This window comes from Wyeomyia smithii, chromosome 3 (genome assembly GCF_029784165.1).
Source record: "Wyeomyia smithii strain HCP4-BCI-WySm-NY-G18 chromosome 3, ASM2978416v1, whole genome shotgun sequence".
Lineage (NCBI taxonomy): Eukaryota > Metazoa > Arthropoda > Insecta > Diptera > Culicidae > Wyeomyia > Wyeomyia smithii.
The window spans coordinates 198,962,444-198,988,661 of record NC_073696.1 but is presented as its reverse complement, the minus strand read 5'-3'; the positions used below and the strand labels follow the sequence as shown (position 1 = coordinate 198,988,661).

General features: G+C 41.5%; 1 protein-coding gene across 5 annotated transcripts in view; it reads right to left on the bottom strand.

The window, feature by feature from the left end:
* Positions 1 to 20,863, bottom strand: part of LOC129731952 (uncharacterized protein ZK1073.1) — a 37,828-nt gene extending 16,965 nt beyond the window's left edge. The window contains exons 1-3 of one of the 5 annotated variants that reach the window (XM_055692357.1): positions 20,714 to 20,863; positions 9,653 to 9,740; positions 9,421 to 9,471 (exon numbers count right to left, since the gene is read on the bottom strand). In XM_055692357.1, coding sequence (XP_055548332.1) covers positions 9,421 to 9,471; positions 9,653 to 9,664 — 63 coding nt within the window. In that variant the 5' untranslated portion in view covers positions 9,665 to 9,740; positions 20,714 to 20,863. Of the gene's footprint in view, positions 1 to 9,420; positions 9,472 to 9,652; positions 9,925 to 20,684 lie in introns of those variants that run through there. The other 4 variants (XM_055692355.1, XM_055692359.1, XM_055692356.1 and 1 more) reach the window with 4 other exon arrangements.
* Between the last annotated feature and the right edge of the window lie 5,355 nt (positions 20,864 to 26,218).

Genomic DNA, 26,218 nt, shown 5'->3' with positions numbered 1-26,218 from the left:
TATGCTCTAAAGTAGCATTCCAAACCTCTTCCTCCAACGTGGGCAATCGTCTAGCATGAGCTGTGATAATTATTCGTTTTGAGTTTAATGGTAAAAAAGTTATGAGATAAAAAAATACTACTTCTTTTGCTCCAGATGATGCTTCGCAATGCTAGAAAGATCTTTTCCGGTAGTTTTACCCAACTCTACTTTTAATCTTTGTGTCTGCTCAATTTTGTTCTTCAAATCAAGGGACACTTTACGAGCGCTTGTATGAATAAAAAAAATCGAATGTTTTAACGAAAATATAGAAGAAAAACGAACATGTCATGTAACAATTGTTTAAATAGTCGAAATCAGAGAAAAACAGCAGTAAATAATCACTGTACTGTATTCCATAGTGCCTAGAAGCACCGTAAATCGTTCTTTAACGGCTTTTGATGTTTTTTAGGCACTGGTAGATGGTTTCTTCGGTGTATGAACGAGATACCCGGTGACGTTTTTTTTTTCTTTTGCTGCTGCATTCTAAAAAATGCATGATTGGTAACTACCACTGGTGTAAGGTGAAATAGAAACTTACCTAAAACATCAAAATGTAAGAATAACGGTAACTGGACTGTATTGTGTGAACCAGAGCCAGATTTCCACACGAAAGTAATTCGCGCACCACAGTTTGTTTATATCTGCTGAGTTTAAACCTAACCTCAATTGTTAGCTGTAGCACTATTACTATTACTGGAACAGGGGTACTAAAATTGTTCCTATAGTGGAGTTTCAATTTATTCAGTATTTCGATGATTATTAGTGATTTTTCCGATTGATTATGGTAAGAAAAATAGTTAAGAACAGTTCTACAGAGACTGTTGCCACATAAATCGTGTTCACATTGATATTTCAAGCTACGAAATTTCACTGTTGCGTTACAAATTTCGTACGAAACTTGCTTGTTTTTTCACTCTTGAGTGAATTAATAGATACAAAGTGTTTAAATAAGATTTCAAACCAATATAGTTTACCAAATCGTAGACGTTCCACAGAATCAAAAAAAAATATTTGATAATATATAATTATCCCGGAAAATTCCTTAATAACTGGTACACCCACTGTTACTGGCTCATCTACCCTACCTGAATTTCAAACGTGGGCCCCAACAGCCTTACTCTTCCAGAACAAATGGAGTTAACAAGCTCCACGGCGTGCAGCCCTAAAAGGCCGCATGCACAATGCAGAACCGAGGAAATGAAACTGGAAGAGGACTTCAACCTCGACAGCGAATCACTGGACGGAGGGGTTTCATCTGAGTCATCTCGCGGTGCTGTCAAACGGCTCTTCCGATCGCAACGGTGGCGCCTGAAAATACTGCTAAGCCAATACCACTCACGCGAGGAGGCTACTAACAGTGCGTCAACCAGTCGACCAGACTGACCGCTTGAGTCAGGTCACAACCAAGAGACAGCGGTCGACTGAAACAGCGTTGCCCAACACGAGCGCTAAGGGCCCGAGCAGTAACAATCCCTGGCACTTGGCATGCGCGAAGCCGTCTGTAACGCGACATACGTCAGGGTCACCCATTCAACGTCTTCAACCATACGTGAAACCATTTAGCTATGTGGGATTGGATTATTTTGGTCCTATTGAGGTGTCAGTAGGTAGGCGCGTGGAGAAACGGTGGAGCGGGCTATTTACGTGCCTCGTAGTCCGGGCAGTGCATTGTGAAGTTGCGTATACTTTATCGACAGAATCGTGTATAATGGCAATACGCAGATTTGTCGGAAAGCGTGGTTCTCCCGTAGAAATATTTTCGGACAATGGAACCAACTTTCAGGGCGCTGAGCGAGTATTATGGAATCAGATCAGGCGTTTGGGAGAGAATGGTTCGCTCGGTCAAGGAGGCCCTTAAGACATTGAACCATGGACATAAATTCAATGACGAAATTTTAGTAACGACGCTAGCAGAAGCAGAAAATATCATAAATTCTCGACCATTGACATATTCCGGTACCGAGCCAGCCGATTTGGAGGCTATAACCCCAAATCATTTTCTGCATGGAAACTCAGCTGGAGAACACCAACCGTTTAGAACAACGTATAATCTGGCAGAGCAGCTGAGAAGCAGTTATAAACGGTCCCAAAATCTGGCGACTGAAATTTGGAACAGATGGTGTAGAGAGTACTTTCCAACATTAAATACTAGAAGCAAGTGGCTCGCAGAGAACAAAATTATAAAATTTGGAGATTTTGTCATAGTTATGGACGATGGTGATGGGGATAACGGCGTACGAGGTAGGATAGAGGAAATTTTTCCTGGATCAGATGGTCGCGTGCGCCAAGTAATGGTCAAAACAAATAAAGGTGTATTTCGACGGCCGGTAGCAAAATCGGCGGTTCTCGAATTGGAAGGTAAATCTTATCCTGCTACTGAACAACAGGAGGATAAGAGTTTACGGGCTGGGGAGTGTTCGATCCGCCAAGAAACTCCACTTGACTACCCCCTGCATTCAACCGACGTAACTCGTAAACGGTCAACTGACAGGCCCTCTAATTAAATATTATGTCACTTATTATAAGTAGATGTCAGTTAAACGATGACTCATCATCTCATTGGCAAACGTGACGATTAGTAATAGGTAGCAAACTAACGGTATGGTAAATCTTTATTAAAATAAAACTCGAATTATATTCTATCAATTGTTAGGATTAGGAGCAAGAAATACGATGCCATACGAAAACAGTTAACGCGAAAATTTATTGTACCAGCGAAAGCTGAATTATTGGGAGGAAACTAAAATTGTAAGTCCCATTTCATATAACCTTAAAAATGTCATCTAGATTAAGAAACCTTTATTTCGTAATATATTCTAGCTTTGAGCTTATTTCCACAAAATCGCTGCAGAGAAGTTTTTATTCCCAACACTGATCGTTATGCCATTCTGGACTGCATTGCGGACCAGGAATCACCCGCCATCAGACCAAAGTTTAGGAGCTGCCGAATAAAAAACGGCCTCCTACAACTTAATTGTTCCGATAACGACACAGCTAGAGACTACATCTCACACGAAAAACCTTCCAAAGGTCCTAGAATTCATAGGGTACTTCCAGGACAGTGTGAACACAACAAATGAGAGAGATCTCTGTGTACTCCAGAATCAGAACGACGGTTTTTCTACACGTGCATGGTCGCAACGTCACAGGAAAAACCGACGAACAGATGATAAAGCGGGACAAACAGTCTGATTACCTAATAGCAGCACAGAGTTTCCTGCTGAACTAGAAGTACGACGAGGCAAGCACGCGCCAGGTTGGCAGAAAGTCTTTAATGAAAAGACAGCTGAGGAACGTTCAGAGACTCCTTCAGAGAGTGTACTGCTACCACCTGCACATTGCAATTCAGCGAAGAAGGATCTGTTTAATTCCATTTCCTTCAATTTCATTTTCTACTAAGACGCTCAATTAGAAATTAATTTGAATAGGTTCCGCCGAAAAATCGAAATAGGAGTAAGCGTGAGCATTTGATCTGTCGCAACCCGACCTGACCTGTCGCCAAAACGTGGAAGTCGCACTTCTGTCGCCTACCGTCTGCTGCAAAGGGTGCGCAGCCCGACCCAACGTCACCGTTAATGGCAACCGTCCGCCAATCGGAATTCAACTAGATCCGACGAAGGGCGCTTTTAGTGTTTTTTTGCCGCAGATTCACCAAAGATCAGCTATCCATTGCGCTGATCCAAGAACCATGGGTCCATGACACCAGGATCCTTGACTAAGGCAACCAAAACGGTAAGTTGATCTATTGCAGCCAACAGTCAAATCATAGGACTGCAATTCTGTTGACCAGAAACATTACATTTGTTCCCATTACAGAATTAATCCAGCGGCACATAAAATGGTCGTTGACTCCGTTCACTTCCCGGGAGACGTGGACGACATACCGCCATCTGACGTCGGAACGCTCGTGTGGTACTGCCGAAGCATCAACAAGCCACTTATAGTCGGCTGCGATGCCAACGCGTACAACACAGTCTGGGGTAGTTCGGATGTACACGGGGTGAGTACCTGCTTGAACACTTTACTCCTAACAACGTTGATATATGCAACGGAGAAGACGAAACAACTTTTACTAACGCTATTAGACAAGAGGTTTAAATCTCACTCTTTTTGGAGACTCGATAGCGGAGAGGGTTCAAAACGGAACCTAGTTTATCAGACCATAGACATATCAGATTTGACATCTAGGCCACTCTTAGAAGAGCACACTTCAGGAATCCATACAAAACCCACTGGAACTCTTTAAAGGAATATTTGGTAAACTCAAGGACCTATATATCCTGCTATACAAATATTCGAACTTCAGTTACACTGGACATCGCAGCAATCGACGTACAGCACAAGGTCTCATTCAACAGGGCTAAAATCGTGTCTAAATGGGATGCTTATAGATCATCACTCGCTAAATACAACGCTGAGTTACGCAAGCCAAAAGGAGATCCAGAGCTTGATTCTGTGAGGGCATTCTGACTCTGCCTGAGATAACGAGTCTGTAGAAAGCAATGTCCAAAGATATGATCTTTTTTTTTTTTTGGACAATTGAAAAATGAAGAAGGAAGTATGGCGGATGGAAAAACTCGTATCGCATAACAATCATTCGGGTATCATTTCTGAACGTGCTATTTATAAGCTTTCAATCCTAGCAAACCATCGCCATTAAAAGTTACACATTCTCACGCATGCAAGAGACAACTTAGAGCAAAGAAATATATGGTAGCTTCCTTTGATGATTTTGTTTCAGTATTGCCTGCTTTAGGCGGAGCGAGCAACATATAACGAGTTTTTCACGAAAGAATCGTAAACGATTGCACTCAAGCGATCGCAATGATACTTCCAAATGTTGGTTGCTTGTAAGCGGAATTCGGCTACTCCACGTCGTGCTTTCACCGTGATATACCACGATGATTCTTGGTGATTTCAAGTATCACATGCTAATGCATCATGCTACAATTTCCGTTAGCATTGATGATACCGGCTTGCTCCGGTAAGCAAACAATTGAACGCAATCTAACGTTCATTTGGATTCATAATTTTGTATCACTGGCGAAAATATCTCAAAGATTCTTGCGATTCTGAACTCTTAGAAGCGAAAAACAATCAGCAGCGTTTCTATGGAAAACTTGTACGCGAGTGGAAATAGTTGAACCACAGACTAAAAGACATAACACTTCGAACAAATTTTCAATAAAATCCACGTTCGGATGTTTCCAGTACTTTACTTTAGTAACACCAGCTCCATCTGCTGTCGTGTTCGCGCTGCGTTATGTATTTCGACATCAGCGCCAGCGTTACTGCATGTGTCAAATGGGGAACCACAAAATATGTATGAGACTGCATGACAGCGCCCCAGACGGCGATATCGCGTGATGACTGTTATTCGATTGGAAATTTGAAATGATCGTTTTTTGTGGCGATGAAGCTAGGTTCCAGTGTTACGTCTGTTAGTCTGTGGTTGGACGATAACTGATGAATCAAAGAACAAAGAAATATTGCTAGTGAGTGAACTCTTCCATGCTTGGCAGTCACTACCGAAGAAACGCTTGATGTTCTTATGAGCATTCTTTTTCCTGGCTCGACCTGGCTTCGAACGTTGAAGAGCTACAGAGCCTCGGATTCAGACGCATGACATCACGTGACTCCGTAGTACTCGCTCGTCGACTGTTCACGGAGACTTCTATCAACTGGACGCGCTTTTCTTGATATTAAGGGAGCTTTCGGTTACACGTCCTTTGCCTCAATTTACACGACTCTACAAAATATTTGTAAGAGTCGACAATACTACAATGAGCTGAATCCACGCAATGCTTTGGAGAAGGAAGATAACAGGGGCATTGGAATATACGTCTGTCACAGGAGAGGCGGTGGAAGGGTGCCCTTAGGGGGAGTTCTCTCTCAAGTTCAACGACTGGCACGTCTTTCAATTATCAGTGTCAGGGAAACCATGCTCTGCTTATTGCTTCTACATCTTGTGGAGAAGGAAGCAGAGCTTGGCGCACTTAGGCCGATGACATAATAAGCGCGAATAGCGTCGCGAAGCAAATCGCGTTTCCGTGGTTGAATGTAAAGCACTACTTACGGCAGTACATTTAACCACGTCAACGAGAATCGCTTCGCGACGCTTTTTGCGCTTGCTCTATCATCGGTCTTAGGCTGTGAAGGAACACAACGATGCTCGAAGGTGACCTAACGGATTACCTAAGCAGCCTAAAGGTGTTCAAGCTAAAACCTTTAGTAACAGTCTCGGATTCGGTGGAAGCAAAGCTAAACATGTACGTTCCATATAGCGCGATTGACTGTGCTACTCATTGGAAACTTATCTTCTCTCTATCATTTAAAGCCACATGTTGAGGTTCATGCACCCCTGTCAGCACTGGTTCCTCAAAAATCGATCCACTCTAACGAATCTGATGGAAACGGTACAAAAGTTCAACGATGTGCTTGATGATGGTGGCCAGGTGGACGCAGTTTACTTCGATGTGTCCATAGCGTTCGACAAAGTTCCACACTCTCTCTTACTCGAGAAATGCAAAACCTACGGACTTTCTGATGCTACTATTAACCTACGTACCTTCCCAATAGAGCTTACCAGGTTAGAATCAACGGTGTGTCATCTCGACTAATCTACGCAAATTCAGGAGTCGGCCAAGGATCTGTATTTGGTCCCTTACTCTATCTACTATTTCAATGACTTACTATTCAGGATAGCAGACTGGTGTTGGGCGTTTGCTGATGATGTGAAAATTGCTAAGCGCATCGCAACTATCCACGACACCTTGGGACTGCAGAAGACGATCGACGTTATTACACAGTGGTGTGCAGCTAAAGGTCTTACTCTTAATGTGAGGAAGAGCAAGCAATTTACCTTCTCGCGCCAGAGACGTCCTGTCGAATCAACGTAGTCTGTGGACGGAGTATCGCTTGAGAAGGTATCTGAGATACCCAATCTGGGTATAATAGTTGACACTCGTTTGAGCTTTAATACACATGTTGACATGATCGTACGGAAAACGACGAGACTATCCGGTTTCGTGATGAGGATTTGTAGAAACTTCAACCAACTTGAACCTATGATATCGCTTTTCTTCGCATCGTACGCCTTTTACTAGAATACTGCTCACTGTCATGGAATCCTTATTATGCGCAGTATGTGGAACGAATCGAAACTGTACAGCATACGTTCACACGCTTTTTGTACAAGAAATTTCATTACCCTTCTGAGCCGTGCCAAACAAGGATAGGCCGCCTGCAACTGACATCATTAAGTGATCGTCGGCGCATCCTCAACGTGTCTACGCTTCATCGACTGGTCCATGACACTATTCACTGTAATCTTACCAACGATCTCAACTACCGATTTCCCACGCATGGTCTGCGCGCGGTGAATTTATTCAGCGTTTCTAGATCGAGAACAAACCTTGGAAAATCAGCGCCTTTATTTTGTTTATGTCAGACTTACAACGAGAGCTATAACGACGTGGACATCTTTCTGAACGTTCATCAATTTAAAAGGATGATCCGGTTTATTAATGTGATAAACGTATGCTGTTTATAGTTTGACCACAGACTAACAGACATAACACGTCGAGCAAATTTTTAATAAAATCATCGTTTGGATGATTCCAGTACTTTACGTTAGTAACACTAGCACCATCTGCTGTCGTGTTCGCGCTGCGTCATACATGTCGACAGTAGCGCCAGCGTTACTGCATGTGTCAAATGGGTAACTACAAAATATGTATGAGACTAAGACAAGACGCGACAGCTGGCTTTTTATTTTTCTTTTCGTAACGGCCGTCATCCCCGTCGAAATTTTTTTGAACGTTCCATACCGTTGATGCCAGAATGATTATTTTTAACAACTTCTGAAGGTCAATGAAAATAAAACAAATTAAAATTGCAATATATAGGCGAATAATACTCAATTCTTATTTATTATTTTATGTTCAATAAAGCATACTTCTATTATCAAATTTTTTCTTCCTAAGTCTCTTGGTACCCAAATTTTTTCTTTCTAAGTTTCTTGGACTGCAACCGAAATAGAAATAAACGATTAATCAATGCCTTTTTAAAGTTATAACAGTGAAATACATTACTCGGTAATATCATGTACCTTGCATACTTTTGCATCACTATTTATGAACAATTATAATAGCTAAATTATGACTCTCCAGCATCACTGCTTTACAGTGAAAAGTAACCTCGTTGTATTTCTACGTGACGATTGCGTTATCGAATTCAGCCAATCAGCAGCCGGTTCAAATTGGTTGAATGTAACGGTGACCAGCTGTCACGTCTTGTCTTAGGTATGAGATTGCATGACAGCGCCCCAAACGACGTTTTCGCGCGATGACTGTTATTCGATTGAAAATTTGAAATGATCGTTTTTTTGTGGCGATGGAGCTAAATTCCAGTGTTACGTCTGTTAGTCTGTGGTTTGACGTTCTAGAAACACTAAAAACAAAACAATAAATAACTTAAAAAAAATTATAAATTAAACATCTCCGAGAACTCACATTTTAAGAATCTATAATTTTTTCTCCGGAAACTATCTAAACATTGATAGTTGACTGAACTTGGAGAAACAAAAAATTATAGAATAGAAATGGATAAAACAAATCAGTTTTTCAGAATAACTCCTCCTTACTAGATTTTTTGTTGGCAGAAAGCACGTATGATTTCAATTGACTGACCCGAGTGCCTTTGATTGATGAAATTGTTTTTAGAACCGAAACGGTTTGTTTTATCGCTAAAGTTCAGTATATCCAATAACTGCGAAATTTCATGTTAAAATATTTAATATGACCGAGTTTTGCTTTGCAGCAAATGAAGGCCTCCACGGTTTTTCGAACAGACTACAACCGAACAGATTTTCCTAAAACATGGATGAATCTTTAGGTTCCTGAAACGCATGACTATATCAGCAGAATATTCTCAAGGGGTCGTTGCTTATAATAGCAGCCTCATATAAAACCACCATTAAAAAATCAATTATCTCAAACATTTTGTATTATTTTTTCCTATCGATGAAAATCATAATGTATAATTATTTCATTATCTTTTTTTTAACACAATACACTATACAGTCTCTCTCATTTCCTCTCTTTTCTCTATCTCTCTCTCTCTCTCTCACACACACACACACATTGTACATATCGTTACCATATCATATGTTTTAATGTACCTAGCGTCTCCATAGATGGGCAAAAATGATGAAACCTATTTTAATCAAGTTTTCCCCGAAGCAATTTTTTTCAACAAGTTTTCATTTGAAAGCTTAGACCCTAAACTAACTTTTGGTGAAGAAAAACACAAGGTTCATTGAAGTTGCATATTATGCCGCTTCGGACACGGTGTGCTACGTTGAGAGACTTTACATTAAACATGTCTAATGATTCTTACCTGAACTGTAACTATGATTTCACCGCTTTTCTCCGTGTTAACTGCATATCTCTGGAAATAGAAAGCGAAAACGGAAAGCATTATTTTAAAGTGTTCATGTCACACTGGAAATTTGGTTCTCCGCTACAATGTCCAGACATGCATGAACCTATAGCGGATAATCCTATTAACGCATTTAGTGCGCCGCATCGCATCGAACATTTCAATCAATTACAGCACACTGAGTGATTACCCGGCGGCCCATGTTGGTGTATACATCTGCGGGTTATTATCCAGCCCGGTTCGCGCTTATCCTGCTCCTGCTCAGTTGGCCCTATTTCCTGTACAGTATCGGATTTCAATCAATTTTATGCCTAACCCGGTGAGATCGGGCGAGTACACATTTTATACATCACTGACAACCGCCTGTAGCAACCCTTTCAAGTGCCCTATCATCGTGCGACCGCTTTCAGTCTAAAGGATGCGGTTAGCGACGGGTCGAGATGAAAAGTCACAATCGTTCAGGTTCGTCGGGGTCTGATCGATGTGCAGCTTGATATTGAAATAAACGCGAAAATGAAGATTACCTTATCTGGCAGGTGTAGAGCGTCGTGGAAATCGAAGCGCCTGTTTCGGGTTACACGAGAATGCCTCAACACCGCAAAGCACCTGTTTCCAATCAAGGCTGATTGGATCTCGAGTAGTATTAGGTTGCGGAAAGCTTACGCCTACACCGCACAGAGCATTGAACCATAGACAAAAAATATGTTTTCAATTTGTTTTACTAGGGCCTACTGAGTACTTACGGTGCTGTACAGCATCAATGTCTGCGAAAAGGCATCCCAATTTTATTTATACAAGCGTTAAGAAATCTTCCATGGTAATAAGTATAAGTACCTAAATATTCCACTTAGAGTGTCTTGGAAAGGATCAAGTGAGTTGCAGCTGCAACTTCTCCCATTTGTAGAATAACAGTGAGAAGAAGATAGCCTTCATTCCTTTTTTTTTCACAAGTTTGGTAATTTGAAGAATTTGCTGAATCTTCGACTCGACATTTTGACAAAATTCATTTTACGTGAATTTTATCGGCCATCAGAATACATCTCTTATACTTCACTGTGTTGACAACCATATTTGTTTTACTAGCCTATTGATTAGTAATCTTCCCGCAATTAAACTTGTCGAATTGCACTAAACGTCGCAGAGAACCTTTCACTAGTTAACGTCCTAAATCCCAGGATTGTTTCGGACTACCATATCGACCTTCGCTCGTAATTTCTGGTCAAATGCTCAAATTGTCGTTTTCCGCGATCCAGTAATGTTCGAGCACAGCATTTACAGTTGGTTTTGGGAATTTAGAAAATTTGCAATCATTTCCCCTGGCCATGCTGAGTTTCCAATGTAAATTTGCAGTTTCCTCGCGACTTTCCTGTGCAGCTTTAATAACTGCTGGGCTTATTTTTAATCATTAGCACCCACTGATTAAATTTTCACTACAGCAATATAAGAAACAATTCTTCTTTTCCTTTATTTTCGTGTCCAATCAGCAGCTGTTGAGGAAATTCGCTCTGCGTCTAATTAGATTGTAGGAATGCCAGTCACGAAATCCGCCCGAAACTATCGAGCACAAAAAGGATTTTTGATTCAATCCACTTGAACGAAACAAACGGCACCAAAACGGACCAAAGGAAAAGTGCCGCTCATTTACCAAGGCGAGCGAGGAAGAGTAAAGCGTGATTGTATCGAATTGAACATGCCATCCTTGCCCATTTGATTCGGTCGGGGAACGATGTTGTGCACGATTGCTCGGTGGCTTCTGGACTTGATTGAAAAATAATGGTACCATCGCAAAAGGCGTAGGAACATTTCGAAAATCATTAAGATAACTTTTAGATGAAATTGAGTGTTTCACTGAAGAGGCTATGCATAAACACAATCCCTAAAAAACGCTTTGAATACGTTTACCCTTTACATTTTTACTTCTAACTAATTTATGATCGAATTTGCTAACATTTGGTAGAAGCTAAACTTTTCTTTTGGAGGGAGAATTTTCCTACTAAACCGAAAACTAGTCCTGTCTGTGATTAAAAGACTAATTTATGTCTGCAGCGACAAGGTGGGGTAATAGATCTGTTTTGTCACATTTATGTAGTCCCTCGGGAACCATTATTGGTGTCATTTGACACGACGAAAGAACAGTGAGTGAGAATTAGCAGATGTTGGTCAGTGATTGTTTCTATATGTCCCATAGCTATTAGAGCACACAAGGTTTTAGTTTAGACTAATTGAAACACTAAGTCCAAATACTGATCAAAACGCTTGTTTAAATTTAAAAAATTCACGACGCATAACGTAAGGAGAGTATATTATGAAACTGTATTATAATACAAGTAGAAACTTCGAACCAATATCAAAAAGTAAGTCTAGTTTCAAGATCCATTCTCAAAACAAGTCACACACTGTCAGTGAATAGCTTGTTTTATCTAAGCCAAAGGGAAAGCCCCCTCGCAACCGTTAATATAAATGCCCAAAATAAACGTGGACACACAGTCCAAAATGATTAATAACACTGTTAAACGTCCCGGTTGCTTTTTGTGAACGCAACGGCACGATCATCGAAAGATAAAACGATAATGAGAGCTATTTCCCATAGGAAGTCCAGTGTAATGATGTCCACCGAAGTATCCTCTTTGCTGACGGCCACTCGTGACAGATGGTACAAAAAGCCCTATTAAAATACTTTTGCTAGATGATTACTCTATGGTTCCGTTTTTGGTAATCGATTTTCCGGTAAAATAAGTTTTGATGCTAAGGACATAATGGCGTCTCCATTATAGTTTAGGTGGAGACGCCATTATGTCATTTTAAAAATTGTACTTAACAAGCCCGTCTCCCACTAGGATAGTTACAATTGGAATGCGTGCATCGGACATCGGAGTCGCACAACCATTCAATTCAATTGATGCTATCTTGACGATTGGCCGTATAACAGCATCTTTTATGACACCACCAATAGCCGTAACGGTCGTGTACAACAGGCTCTTGCCCTTTCTGGGAAGATAGCTGCCAGTTAATTAAAAAGCAATTAGGGGTAATTGAAATGTACTGCGAAGTTTCCTAGTGCGTTGCTCGCTTTATGCATGAGTGACCATCGTACGATCACATACGAGCGATAAAATGAAGACGAGCGAAGGATATCAATCATCTCCAGAATAATTTGCGGTTGTTGTGACATTTTCTAGATACAAAAACCAAATCGTTCAGATTATTTCCATCAGATGACACAGATGTTACTCTTCAGTGCTACCAGAAGTTTGCGTTTGCTAATGTCAATCTAGTGTCCCCAGAGTTAAGATTCTCTGTTCATCTCTCAACATGCTATGCGGCTTTTGTGGCTATTTAATGCACCACAGGGCATGTAAATTACCTATTATATTACTAACTCAGAGAGGCTTAGACTCAAATTACTGAAGACCTGAACTGCAAGACTGGTTTGCACTTTTTACTGACTTGCTTCAAGGATTTGTATTCAACTTGCTCTTATCACAGGGTGTACCATAATTACTGCAACAAGAAACAGAGGACCGTTAACCATATTTTTGAAAGTAAGAGAAAACTTATGAAATGAAAATAATTTATTTGGTAAAAACTATGAAAAAACAGAAATAATCCACAAAGCGGTGCAGGAACCTTTGTTATACTAACTATTACGTGGTTTTTACAAGTTTTGTGAATGTTATCTCTGGAGTACTCATATAAGTCTTATTTTTTTTCGATCACAAACCAATTTTTATATGCTGGCAAATATGTATGTCAACTCACTGTAAACGTAAATGTAAACGTTGCTTAAATTACATGTGAGATTATTTCAATTAATAAAAATCTTGTTTCGCGATAAAATCTGTGTAGTTCAAAAATAAGGTAAAATCTGTAAAGATAAAATGCAAGCAGACTTATTAAAAGTCATGTAACTGCTAACGAAAGTTGTCAATTCAATTCTATTCCAAATGCCATTTTGGATTTTAGGAGTGTACTAGGCTAGGCAGTATGGTAAAAACCGAAACGAGGACTTTATAAAACTTGCTGCGATTAAGAGAAGTGGGAAAACATGGTTACTCTGTTTGCACTGAGTCTTAAATCAGAAAGCAATAATCATATCTTACATAAGCATAGTGTATTACATCATACATTTTTAGTAAAGGTTTTCAAGATATCTGCATCGCTGATTGTATGACATTTGCACGCTGTGGAGTCAGATTTTGCTACAATGGTCGACTCCCGAAAGCTGTAAATGTTCCTTACTCTCCGCGAATCTGGGTTCAACGTATAGTTCAATTTAAAATATATAAATAAAAATAAGAACGGAAGCCTCGTAAGTGAGAATAAGAGTTAAGTAAACATTGCAGATTCCTCTAATATTTTTATCAAATAAAAAAGAAAAGAGTATTAACAACAAAAGGTTAATTTATTTACACCGATTAAGACGCACAACGAAGAGTTGTCGATGATTGTAAATTTCATTTGAGGAATAAATAGCGATACGAAAAAAAAAGAAATAAAGAGAGGAAGAGAGAGAGAAGGAGAGAGTGAAAGGGCGAGAGGTAGAGAGAGAGAGAGAGAAATCATTCAAAAAGGAAAATAGCCCATGTCTAAAACATGCTTTGGTCAATACATATTTCGAAGTTCAAAAGAACAATAAAAAAAATCTTTCAATTTGATTTTCGAAGAGCTTTTGAGCTTCCATTTGAGCCTGCGAACAACAATATCGGAATATGCGTTCTTTAAAAAGGGTTTTGTTTTGTTTTTTTTTTTTTTTACATACGACTCGGCCCTTCAGGTTTTGGATCTATTTTGCGTTTTTCGGCCGATTGTATAACCTTTGTTAAGTATAACAAAGGCAAAACAACAACTCTTTCAATGTGTCCTCCTTTAGATCTGATGACAGCTCGAAGATGCTTGGGATAAAACTCGATGACGAACCGAATGTCATTTAGATGGAATCCTTCAAGCAAAGATTTCTTCAACTAGTCCAAACTTGTGTGTTTTCGTGATCAGGCCTTTGCTGTTGAGGGCTTCAAATGGTAAGTCGACAACTTGGAAGGAGCGTCAAACTTAGCTCCGGTCCTCACAAGTTCCTATCTCACGCCTCCACGAGTCATATGATACAATAGACTACCACTTAAAACATGGACACAACTGGTTGGCGTTGCCTGGGCAATGTTGTCATCCGACAATAGCTAAGTGAGAAGGTGCGACGCGATCGTTGGCGCGGTAACCATATTTCGGCGGTAGAGGAAATGCTTCGCCAACCCGAGCGTCTGTTCACCAAGATGGTGCGGCTCAAAACAGCGTCTGATCTCCATGTTAGGAGCGGCTGATCAACGTCCTGGTGTCAGCGTGGGACTCTCATCAGAGCTGACACGATGGCCCTCCGGCGAGACAGGGGGTTGGGGAAGGCCCAACAAGCCGCCCCAAAAAACACCAAACGTTGCAAATATCGAAGAAGTTAATACGGATCGGAAAAATCGGCACAGACCTAGGCGACGCAATAAGGACTACGATTGGAAACTCGGTACATGGAACTGCAGATCGTTAGGCTTTCACGGCTGCGACAGCATCATATATGATGAACTAAATCCGCGCAACTGCGAAATCGTAGCACTGCAGGAACATTGCTGGTCGGGACAGAAGGTATGGAAAAGCGGACATCGGGAGGCTACCTTTTATCAAAGCTGTGGCACTACCAATGAGCTTGGGACGGGCTTTATAGTGCTGGGTAGGATGCGCCAACGCGTGATCGGGTGGCAGCCGATCAGTGAGAGGATGTGTAAGTTGAGAATTAAGGGCCGGTTCTTCAACTTCAGCATCATCAACGTGCACTGCCCACTCGAAGGAAGAGCCGACGATGAGAAAGAAGCGTTCTATGCGCAACTGGAGCAGGTGTATGATAGCTGTCCGCAACGGAACGTTAAGATCGTCATCGGTGATATGAACGCTCAGATAGGACGGGAGGCGATGTACAGACCGGTGATACGGCCGAATAGCCTGCACTCCGCATCAAATGACCAACGATGTGTGAACTTTGCAGCCTCCCGCGGTATGGTAGTCAAAAGTACCTTTTTCCCCCGCAAAGACAACCACAAAGCCACCTGGAGATTCCCTGACTTACAAGAGGAGAACCAAATCGACCACGTTCTAATCGATGGTAAATTCTTCCCTGACGCACCTACCGCAGTGCGAATATTGTTTCGGACCATTACCTTGTTGCAGTATGCATGCGCTCAAAACTTTCAACGGTGCGAAACACGCGTCAAAGTCGCCCACCGCGACCAAACATCGGGCAACTACGGGACGTCGAGGTTGCACGGGAGAACGCGCAGCAGCTGGAAGCAGCATTACCAACGGAAGAGCAGCTTGGCGCAGCTACTCTCGAAGATGGCTGGAGGGACATTTGATCAGCCATATGTAGTACTGCTGTAGCGGCGCTTGGTACTAATGCTCCGAACAGGAGAAACGACGAGTGCAAACAGTTAGTGGAAGAGAAGAATGCCGCACGAGCGAGAATGCTGCAACACCAAACAAGAGCGAACGTGGAGCGCTACTGACGCGCACGGAACAGGCAAAACTCGGTCTTACGGAAAAAGAAGCGCCAGGAGGAAGATCGAGATCGCGAGGCGATGGAAGAACTGTACCGTGCGAATGACACACGAAAGTTCTACGAGAAGCTGAACTGTTCCCGCAAAGGCTATGTGCAACAAGCCGACATGTGCAGGGACCTGGGCGGCAACCTTCTCACGAACAAGTGTGAGGTGATTGACAAGTGGGAGCAGTACTACGATGAGCACCTCAATGGCGATGTAGCAGAGGACGACGACGGAGTGGTAGTAGATCTCGGTGTACCCCAGATGACGACAGAATCCCAGCCCCTGACCTTCAGGAGGTTAGAGAGGAGATCGGCCGGCTGAACAACAATAAAGCCGCTGGAGTTGACCAACTCCCCAGTGAGCTGTTGAAACACGGTGGTGAATCACTGGCTAAGGCGCTACACTGGGTTATTGCCAAGATTTGGGAGAAGGAGGTAGCACCGGAGGAGTGGATGGAGGGTACAGTGTGCCCTATCTACAAAAAAGGCGACAAGTTGAATTGCTGCAACTACCGTGCAATCACGTTGCTAAACGCCGCCTACAAGGTACTCTCTCAAATTCTGTGCTGTCGACTATCACCGTTTGCAAGGGAATTCGTGGGGCAATACCAAGCGGGATTTATGGGTGCCCGCGCCACCACGGACCAAATATTCGCGGTACGGCAGATCCTACATAAGTGCCGTGAGTATAACGTGCCCACACATCACTTGTTTATCGATTTTAAATCGGCATATGACACAATCGTTCGAGACCAGCTATGGCAGATTATGCACGATTACGGCTTTCCGGATAAACTGACACGGTTGGTAAAGTCGACAATGAATCGGGTGATGTGCGTAGTTCGAGTTTCGGGGACACTCTCGAGTCAAGGGGGACACTCCCGAGTCAAGAGAATTCTCGAATCTCGAAAAGGGTTACGGCAAGGTGATGGATTATCGTGCTTGCTATTCAACATCGCTTTGGAAGGTGTGATACGTAGGGCTGGTATCGACACGAGTGGCACGATTTTTAGAAGGTCTGTTCAGCTCTTTGGCTTCGCCGAGGACATTGATATTGTAGCACGAACCCTTGAAAAGATGACAGAGACGTACATCAGACTGAAGGCTGAAGCCGGACGGATTGAACTGGCCATAAACGCTTCGAAGACCAAGTACATGAGAGGAAGAGGTTCCAGAGAAGACAGCGTCAACCTCCCGCCACGAATTCATATTAGCGGTGATGAAATCGAGGTGGTAGACGAGTTCGTGTACCTGAGCTCACTGGTGACTGCTGACAACGACACCAGCAGAGAAATTCGTCGACGCCTTATGGCAAGAAAACGTGCCTACTTTGGACTCCGGAGGACGCTTCGCTCGAATAAAATCCGCCGCTGCACGAAGTTAACCATCTACAATACACTGATCAGACCTGTAGTCCTTTACGGCCACGAAACCTGGACTATGCTCGTGGAGGACCAACGCGCCCTTGGGGTTTTTGAACGAAAGGTGTTGCGTACCATCTGTGGTGGAGTGCAGATGGAAGATGGATCATGGCGGAGGCGGATGAACTACGAGTTGCATCGTTAGGATGTCGGACGACAACCCGGTGAAAATGGTTCTTGATAACAACCCGACTGGAACAAGGCGACGGGGCGCGCAGCGAGCAAGGTGGCTCGATCAAGTGGAAGACGACCTGCGGGGCCTCCGCAGACGACATGGCTGGCGAGCTGCAGCCATGAACCGAGTTGAATGGAGACGACTTCTTCGAACAGCAAAGGACACTTCGGCCTGGAGCTGACTGATAAGGTAAGTAAGCCTTTGCTGTTGAATGGTCCCCTTTGTGTAAGCCGGGGCACCGTCTTGAAGGTTCAGTTTTGATCGTTATTCGTTTCCGGGGCACAACAAATATCGACCTGCAACCCGACTTTGCATTTTCGTTGCAATAATTATGGCGCACCCTGTAATTCTGCTAACTGTTCTCATGCAATCACAGATTATTATTGTTAGTGAAATAGAACAGCGGTTCTCAACCTCAACCATACCCCTGAGGGTAACCGGAAACCTTCAGGCGGTACGCGAAGCAAAATCAGTAATGGCGGACAAAGCAACTTTTCTTTATAATACTTCATTTGTTGTTCAATCTTGCTCTTAAAATATGACTACAACAATCAAACATTTTGAAATCTGAACTACCACAACATGATCTTTCGCTACTCTATCCCACTCTGCGAGAATATTCCAAGCCAGGGAAATATGAAAAATATCGCCAAGGGGTACGCGGACAAAAAAAGGTTGAGAACCGTTGCAATACACTCAAAATATTTTTCACGTTATTGTTACGTAAAATTTCCTATACTTGTTCGTTTTCTTTCATTTTGCATGAATTATGTGACAAACATAACATCTACGTGAAAATCACATGCATACTATGTTTTATCACGTAGCATCTACGTCAACTTGGCAACGTCAAACAGAATGAAGTATCGTGTGAACTCTCCGTGCGAAAATCCACAGAAATCAGAATGTTGCCTGATTCAGTCTTTGAATTTCTCGATTTTTTTGATGACTTGCCAATAGGTGAGCTTCAAAAAACCATTAGAATCCGACATCGAGTCCTGAGCTTACAGATTTTACAGAGATTTAGTTCAAATGGCAAGAAATTACCTGAATATAAACAGTTGCAGCTAACAGTAATTATCGCCGGCAAATATCGCAATATCATTTAGTCATTTTGTATGTCAATTCGTTTACGAATTGGCGAGTTTGCATGCCCGTGCGACTTATCAAGCAACATATTTGGATAATTTCTAAAAACTATTTCCAGTCTCTCAAAAATTTGGGAATCCACAATTAAAAACTATACGTTGTATAAAACGTGGTAGCTATCAGACAATCAAATGCTTTCCACTTTACCGGTAGTTGATTTCTACGTGAAACTCACATGAAATGCATATGTTTGCTGAACAAGATTCACAGGATAAATCATATCGCCAGTTTATGATGAACTCAAATGACAATCACGTAAAGTTTACGTGAAAATGACAGTGGAAAATATTCACATAACTTTTCCGGTAATTATAACGTGAAAAATATTTTGAGTGTAGAACTTGAACGAAAGCAAGTTTTTTGTTTGTACCTTCACTAGAGGAGGCCCGGGGCATTTGCCTACGTTGCCCCCTTTGGAACCTTGGCCTGGGTTCACCAATATATTTATTTTAACCACTGTTATTTATTATTAAACAGGCAAATCAAACATCGAATTGAATTCATCATAAAAGCCTGTCACAAATTGCAACGTGTTCCAGAATATTTGTTACTGAACAAACTATCGAAGAATTTTTTTTACCCATCTTACTTAAAAGTTCTTATAAAGTACACAAACACACACCAGATATCATAGAAATGTAGCTGCAACTACAGAGTATACATTTAACATAATAGAAAATATTGACACAGTTGCATCGGCATTTTCTCAAACAACTAAGCACCTGTTAAAACGTATAAACGCAGATTATCAGACGTAACACTAGTAGCTAGTTCCATCACCACAAAAAATGATCATTTCGAATTTCCATTCTAATTGCGCGACAACACTACTTGGGGCATATTTTAAGGTTCCCAATTTGACATATGCAGGTACACTAGCGCTGATGTCGAAACGCGAAACGCAATGCGAACACCGCAGCAGATGGTGCTAGTGTTACTAACATGAGGTACTGGTTTCATTCGAACGATGATTTTAATTTTGTTCAAAGAGTCATGTCTGCTAGTCTGAGATATAAATGTCCCCAGGTGCACTTCAAAATCTGTCTATGACTATAGCAATTACGCCAGAGAACTCAGCAAATATGTAAGAGGTTCCTGGGCACTACAGTACTCTTGAAAATAAACATGCATATAAAGCAGGGAGATTTGTATCCGATTGCTAGATATAAGCATAGAATCAAAATAATGGAAAAGCGGAAGGATATCTACCACGGATAGCCTGGGGAGCAAATCGATTAATCGATCAACTTCTCATAAGATTAATAGCGAGTTTCTTTATTCCACCAGCGCACCTCGTTTTGACCTGGGAGCGCACTAACTGCTGTCAAACCTCTTCTTTATTCGCTCGATTTTGACCCAGTTTTGACCTGCCGTGCTGCCCGAAGCGCACTGTAAAATTTGTCGGCTTCAACCCACCACCGCACGTGCTATGTTCGTAAACAATCATCTGGCACCTCTTTCTTACTTGCGTCTTAAATGGCGATGACGTTTCATTATTCCTCGACAGTTTTGCCCGCACACAGTGGAATAAAGAAATTTGCTATAAGATTTACCCAATATTCTAGGAGAAAAATATAACTGAATATTGTCTACACAAGTAGTTTTTGGCAAAAACTCTCTAGTGCTATGTTATAGCTACTAGTCACTTTTTGGAATAATTTTCCAAATACTGAATTCCAGTATTTTTTGCTTCTGATCGCATCGTGGAATCGACGTATAATTTATATTGAATTTAACCGTAACGATACAAATCCAAACACACAAAATGTTTGACAGATCTTTCGCCTTGTTTGTATGTCTTCTTAAAGTTACACAAAAGGATGCCGTCAATCGCAACACATTCTACATATCTCTTCGGAGCAGGGTTGCTACAAGCTCGGTCTGGAGAATATATTACACATCGTCAAAAAACCAATCAATCACTACCGCCGTCAATCGTTCTTCTACTGCGACTTCAAACTTTTTCACTGCGTTCACGAAGCACTTTTCCATCTTTCATCAATACTGTACCTATACGTAACAGCGATACTCGCGACGAATGCAATCAGATGCTTACGAACCCGCGGTCAAGAATAAACTGAGAAAACCCGTCAATCCAGCTGCGGAAAACTAGGATTGATTCAAGTAGCAAAAAAAAGTTATTGGAGGCAGGATGCAAAACACTCATCGGCTTAATTTGCTTAGATTGGTTCGACGTTTTTATGGTGACTTTCACTAGGGCCGGCGAAGCTAGGTAGCGCCGGAAAGGAGAGGCGTGTGCAAATCAATTCAAATTTATCGCTTTCCATCTTCATCAATGCGAAGCGAGCCGGGTGTTGTTGTTGTTGCTATGGTAGTCATCAGCATATAACTCATGACGCGTCTGTGAAATGATGTGCACTTCCCAGGTCTAAAATTGGTTCCACTTGCACTAGCAATATAAATTGGGGACAGGCCCGGGTTTAAGGGAGGGGGGGGGGGCGAAGGGGGCAAATGCCCCGGGCCTTCCGACACAAGAGGCCCCCCGAGTCCTGGGCCAGACGTGAAGACAGAATGATGACTTTTTTGCTCGTTACACTTTCCAGAAAAGCGGTAAGTCATTTTTTTGGTCATTTGTTTATAAGAATAGAGGGCCCCACGAAAATTACTGCCCCGGGCCTCCCACTACCTAAATCCGGCCCTCATTGGGGGTTATTGCGAAAAATATGGTAGCAAATCACTATGGATTGTGAGACGCGAACCTTTCTAGCATTGACATATTGATTTTAAAAGATTTTGTAATTCTTTTATTAATTTCAATCGGCGCGTTTTCACTTTCATTTTATTCTGTTGATTGATTGAGCCACATTACAGCGAACGGTTACAACGCAATAACCACTGAACATTACCAATCGCATTGTTAATATTCATGCATTCAGAAAATAATTTCCGACCTAAAACATTCAGAACTATTCCCGAACCTAGAGAGAACGCTGTTATACAACCTAATTCATTGTTACGGGTTCCCAATCTGACACATGTACATACGAAGGCGCTGCTGTCGATATAGGAAACGCGGTGCGGAGACTGCATCAGATAGAACTGGAGTTCCATAGTACTGTTATAATCCGACGATGATTTTATTGAAAATGCCTGTTGTCTGTTCGGAAATAAAAACACTCGAATGGTTATCATCTATATAAAAAGTCTGCGTACCAGTTATCTTTTATTTCGTTAGTCAGACGAATGGCGTATTTTAAAATATTCGGTAGAACATTTTCATGTTCTGTGTTCATTAGTAACTCGTAAAATCTACCTTAGAAATAAACGACAAAAACTAATGCCATCATATACAATCGAGGTAACTTCAAATTTCAATCGGAAAATAGATGCAAACTTTGCACAGCAGAAGCAGTTGTCAATGTCCTTCCACGGGAAAATGTTGAATGGGAGACTTTGTTACTGACGCTTTGAGCGGTCGGACGCTTCGGCTGTTATCGTTGTCAGTGTTTCACTGAAAACTGGAACAAACTTTTATCGAAAAAAAAACTACAACTGCAACCGAGTCAGCTTCAAGGCAGTAGAAAGTTAGTAAACAGAGAGCAGTTTGTTGAGAAAAGTCCCCCCACAGAACTTATACCCCCCGAAGAAAAGTTCTGTTGATGTCACATACGAAAGATATTTCCAATTGAAAGTGCAGTAAAAGCTTATGCAGTAATAGATCCGAAAAACTAATCATATTCAGTGTTATCATTTGAAGTTTATTTATTTTACCGAAGTAATAATCCATTAGTAGATACAGTTTTTCCACTTTAAACATTCATCGTAAAGTTTCGCTTGCTTACTTATTGCGTTTAAAGTCAAGAGAATTTTACTGTTTTGAATTCGTCCGGCTAAGACACAGCGAAAGGTTGTGTAGAATGTTATGATACGGTTTTCATGACCTGTTGTTTGCTTATCGTAGTTCTTATCAAGGAAAACCTACTTTTCTACCTATTCTAGCTAAATTAAATTCAGTGTATCAAAACACGTGACGTAACTATGTAGGCAAAAGAGGGTTCCACTGATTATCATAACTGGCTGCGCATTTCTCTACAAGTATAAATTAAATACTTCCTCTGTTCCACGTCCTAGCTAATGAATTGAAATGTCTATATTCATTCGTCCTCTGTTTCGAACTTTCTTCAGAACCCACACCTACTCTTCCGGCTCAAAATGAATTCTTAATTAGGCAGCCAGGAAGTCGTGCTACCACAGTGTGTTGGAAACATGCAAACTAATCCCGCGAAAAGTCACTTTTCTCAGAAGCAACACTTATCTTCCCGTGTATCCTGAATACAGAATTGGCTCGGGCGTGTCTTAATTTGGATAGCAAACCGTCACTCGTTTGTACCTACTTTTTAATTGTGAAAAAGTCAACAATCGGACTCCAGTACATCCCAGTGGTGAAGTGTTTGCAATAATGGAGGAAAAATGTTAAGAAAATGTAAAATAACCTGAGGGAGATCTCGCTTGTTAACGCCGTGGAATGCTAATAGGAATATTGTTGAAGTGAGTTGTGTAGGTCGTGCGCTTTAATGAATATATAAATAGCCTTCATCGCAATTGCTTTTCGTTGGCGGTCGGTGTTACGGTGTTACGGTGGAAAGCACGAAAGAAGAGATTCTGCTGGCCACAATAAAAGTTTGTTTAAAATATTCTACCTGAAGCCTAAACAAGCCACAGACTCTGTGCAACTGGTAGTACTGCTACTTTTGCGTTATAGACTGCGACCGAGTTATTCTGCTCAACGAGAACTATGAAAATTTATAATAAATTTATGTGGTGTAATAAATTAAAATATAATATGGAGCAGGGTACTGTGGCACCCGCATTTTTGGCAAGCGTATATGCTCTTTATCTTTACTATAAACAAATTGAAGATTTTTATCGAAGAGTTCCTTCGATAAAAAATCCCTGTCTGAAAAAATCGTCAGACGTACCTTACTCTCTACACACATCTGTGCGTAGAACCGCAATAAAGGAGGGTAGCAATTTAAAACAGAATAAATGCCTAGGTTGCCGGAAACTGATGAAAAACCCTGCTCACGATTCACCATTTTGATTTCATTCCGGTAAAATGTTATCTTACTAGTCCCAAACTATTATTTTTAATGCTACACTCACAGTTTTGATACAAGCTGCTCAGAATTTGAGGTTATTTTGAGAGAGTAATTGTTTCATTTAAAGGTTTACAGAAATTCCCCAACAACAAAGACCATTCCACAATATTCTCTTCCCCCGCTTGTAGTTGAGTCGACAATTGTATTACCCATCGATAGCATCATTAATAAACTAACCAGCCAGTGTCTCTGTGTATTGACCGCGGCGGTAGGGATCGGTGATAAGGGGAGGTGCAACCGGAAAGAAACCCCCAAAGTGCCGACACTGGAAGTATCATTTCCCCATTATTCAAAACCGTATCACATTTCCTATTCCAATCACGTCGCCCGCTGAGGGTTTCGGTATCGTCGTTGGGTGCATTCCAGCAAAAGCCGGACGGTCCGAAAATTGGCGAGTCGGTAAGGAACGAGGACGACGGAGGTTGCTTGAACGGGTAGAACCCCTGCCCCTTACGGTCGGGTGTTGGATTTCCTGCTTGTCCTCCCGGTTTCAGGGCAGTGAATGACGATCTGTCGAAATAAGCAGTTGGTGCCAATTATGGGGTTTAGTTGAAACACAAGGCACGAATTGGTGCACTTACACATGCGCAGAGATCAGCATGTCAACTAGTCGTTCGACAAACGGATTATACGAAAAAATACGCAAGGAATGGAAAGGAAATTTCCATGTGGATCATAAACTAGGGATCCAGTATCATCGCTATGCTCATATTAAAGACAGCTCGTTCACTTTCGGAAGAAGGAGACGGTTACGTACGGAAAAAGGAGGATTTCCTTCACAATAGACACGTTCGTATGAACCTAACAATGATGCAATCCACAAAAGAGAAATAATAGAATTGTTGGAAGTCAACTGGAATTTTACGTCCGAAATGTCGGCAAACTTCGAAGCATTTCTGCTTCGCAGATCAATCGAATTAGGTAAGAAGACGCATGCTGAAATATCTTGACAACCCGCGTTGTTTTGCATAAAATATTTTGCCGCCTGAAAAAAATGTTACTTCAACATAAGATATATTTTCTGAATGGCTGCTAGAAAATCATTGTTTTCAAGTCCCACGAAAAAAAAGGTTTTGCATGTACGTTGTAACGTTCATTCATCTTAGAGTTCGTTTCAATCACGATCCAAACAAATTCTACATTCAGCCAAAAATTGAACTTCATCGTCCGATAATGTAAACCGAATTACTTCCAACTACTGAATACGGTCCACTATCTAGCATCATTCCTCTTTCTTGCGGATATACCTGCAGCATCGCTGGTGGCCGCATCCAGCAAAGGCACAGTCGCAAAGCAGCACACAAAAGCACAATCTAGAAACATCTTGAGACTAGGACAATCTGATTGAATGCGATGTCGGGAAACTTGATAAATGGGCTATATCCTTCGGAATGTATTTTAATTCCTGTTGCTTAGCGATATAACAATAGCCCATTTTACGAGACGCTTTAGAACTAAATTCATGTATGAAATTCCGACAGAAAGCACAAAACCACTGACATAACGCACGTAACGGGTGAAAACTAAAATTTTGGATTTATTTCCTACTGCTGTCAAAAAAAGAAAAGAAGCAAATTAATTTATTTCTCATTAGGATGTACTCATTATAGACGAAAAAAAATTAACATTGGAGAAAGGTACATAAATCAGCTTTCCGTTTTTTGAGAAAAGCGGGAGTGAATATCGGCGACGAAATTTCCGAGCCATTTGTCGCTACTTCCGGAATTGCCCAAGGTAGTCATCTTGGCCCATTGGTGTTCCTGTTGTATTTCAATGTTGTACATCCACTCGTCAAAATTTCCTCGTCTTGCGTTCGCTGACGATTTGACGCTATTTAACGAAATCGAAAACGTCCAATACGCCACTTATCTCCAACAACAGCTGAACTTATTCGCACGTTGGTGCACGTTAAACTGCATGGTACTCAGCCCTAAGAAATTTTCAGTAACAACGTTCACTTGGAAACACCGCCCGCTACACTTCAATTACATGTTAGATGGGTCTTCAATGCAGCGAATCAATCACGTCAAGGATCTTGGAGTTTTTCTCGATACCAAACTGACATTCTAGCAACATATATCGTTTACTGTTGCCAAAGCCGCTAGACGACTGGGAATTATTTGTCGCATGACACGGGATTTTAGTAATATACAACGTATAACAACACTCTATTGCTCGCTTGTTCGGTCCTCATTGGAATTCTGTTCCACTGTATGGATTCCTCACTACAATAATGCATCCAGCGCCGCACAGTGGGAGGAATTTTGTGTCTTCGGCAAAGTTTCATGAAATCGATAGCTCTACAACTTGG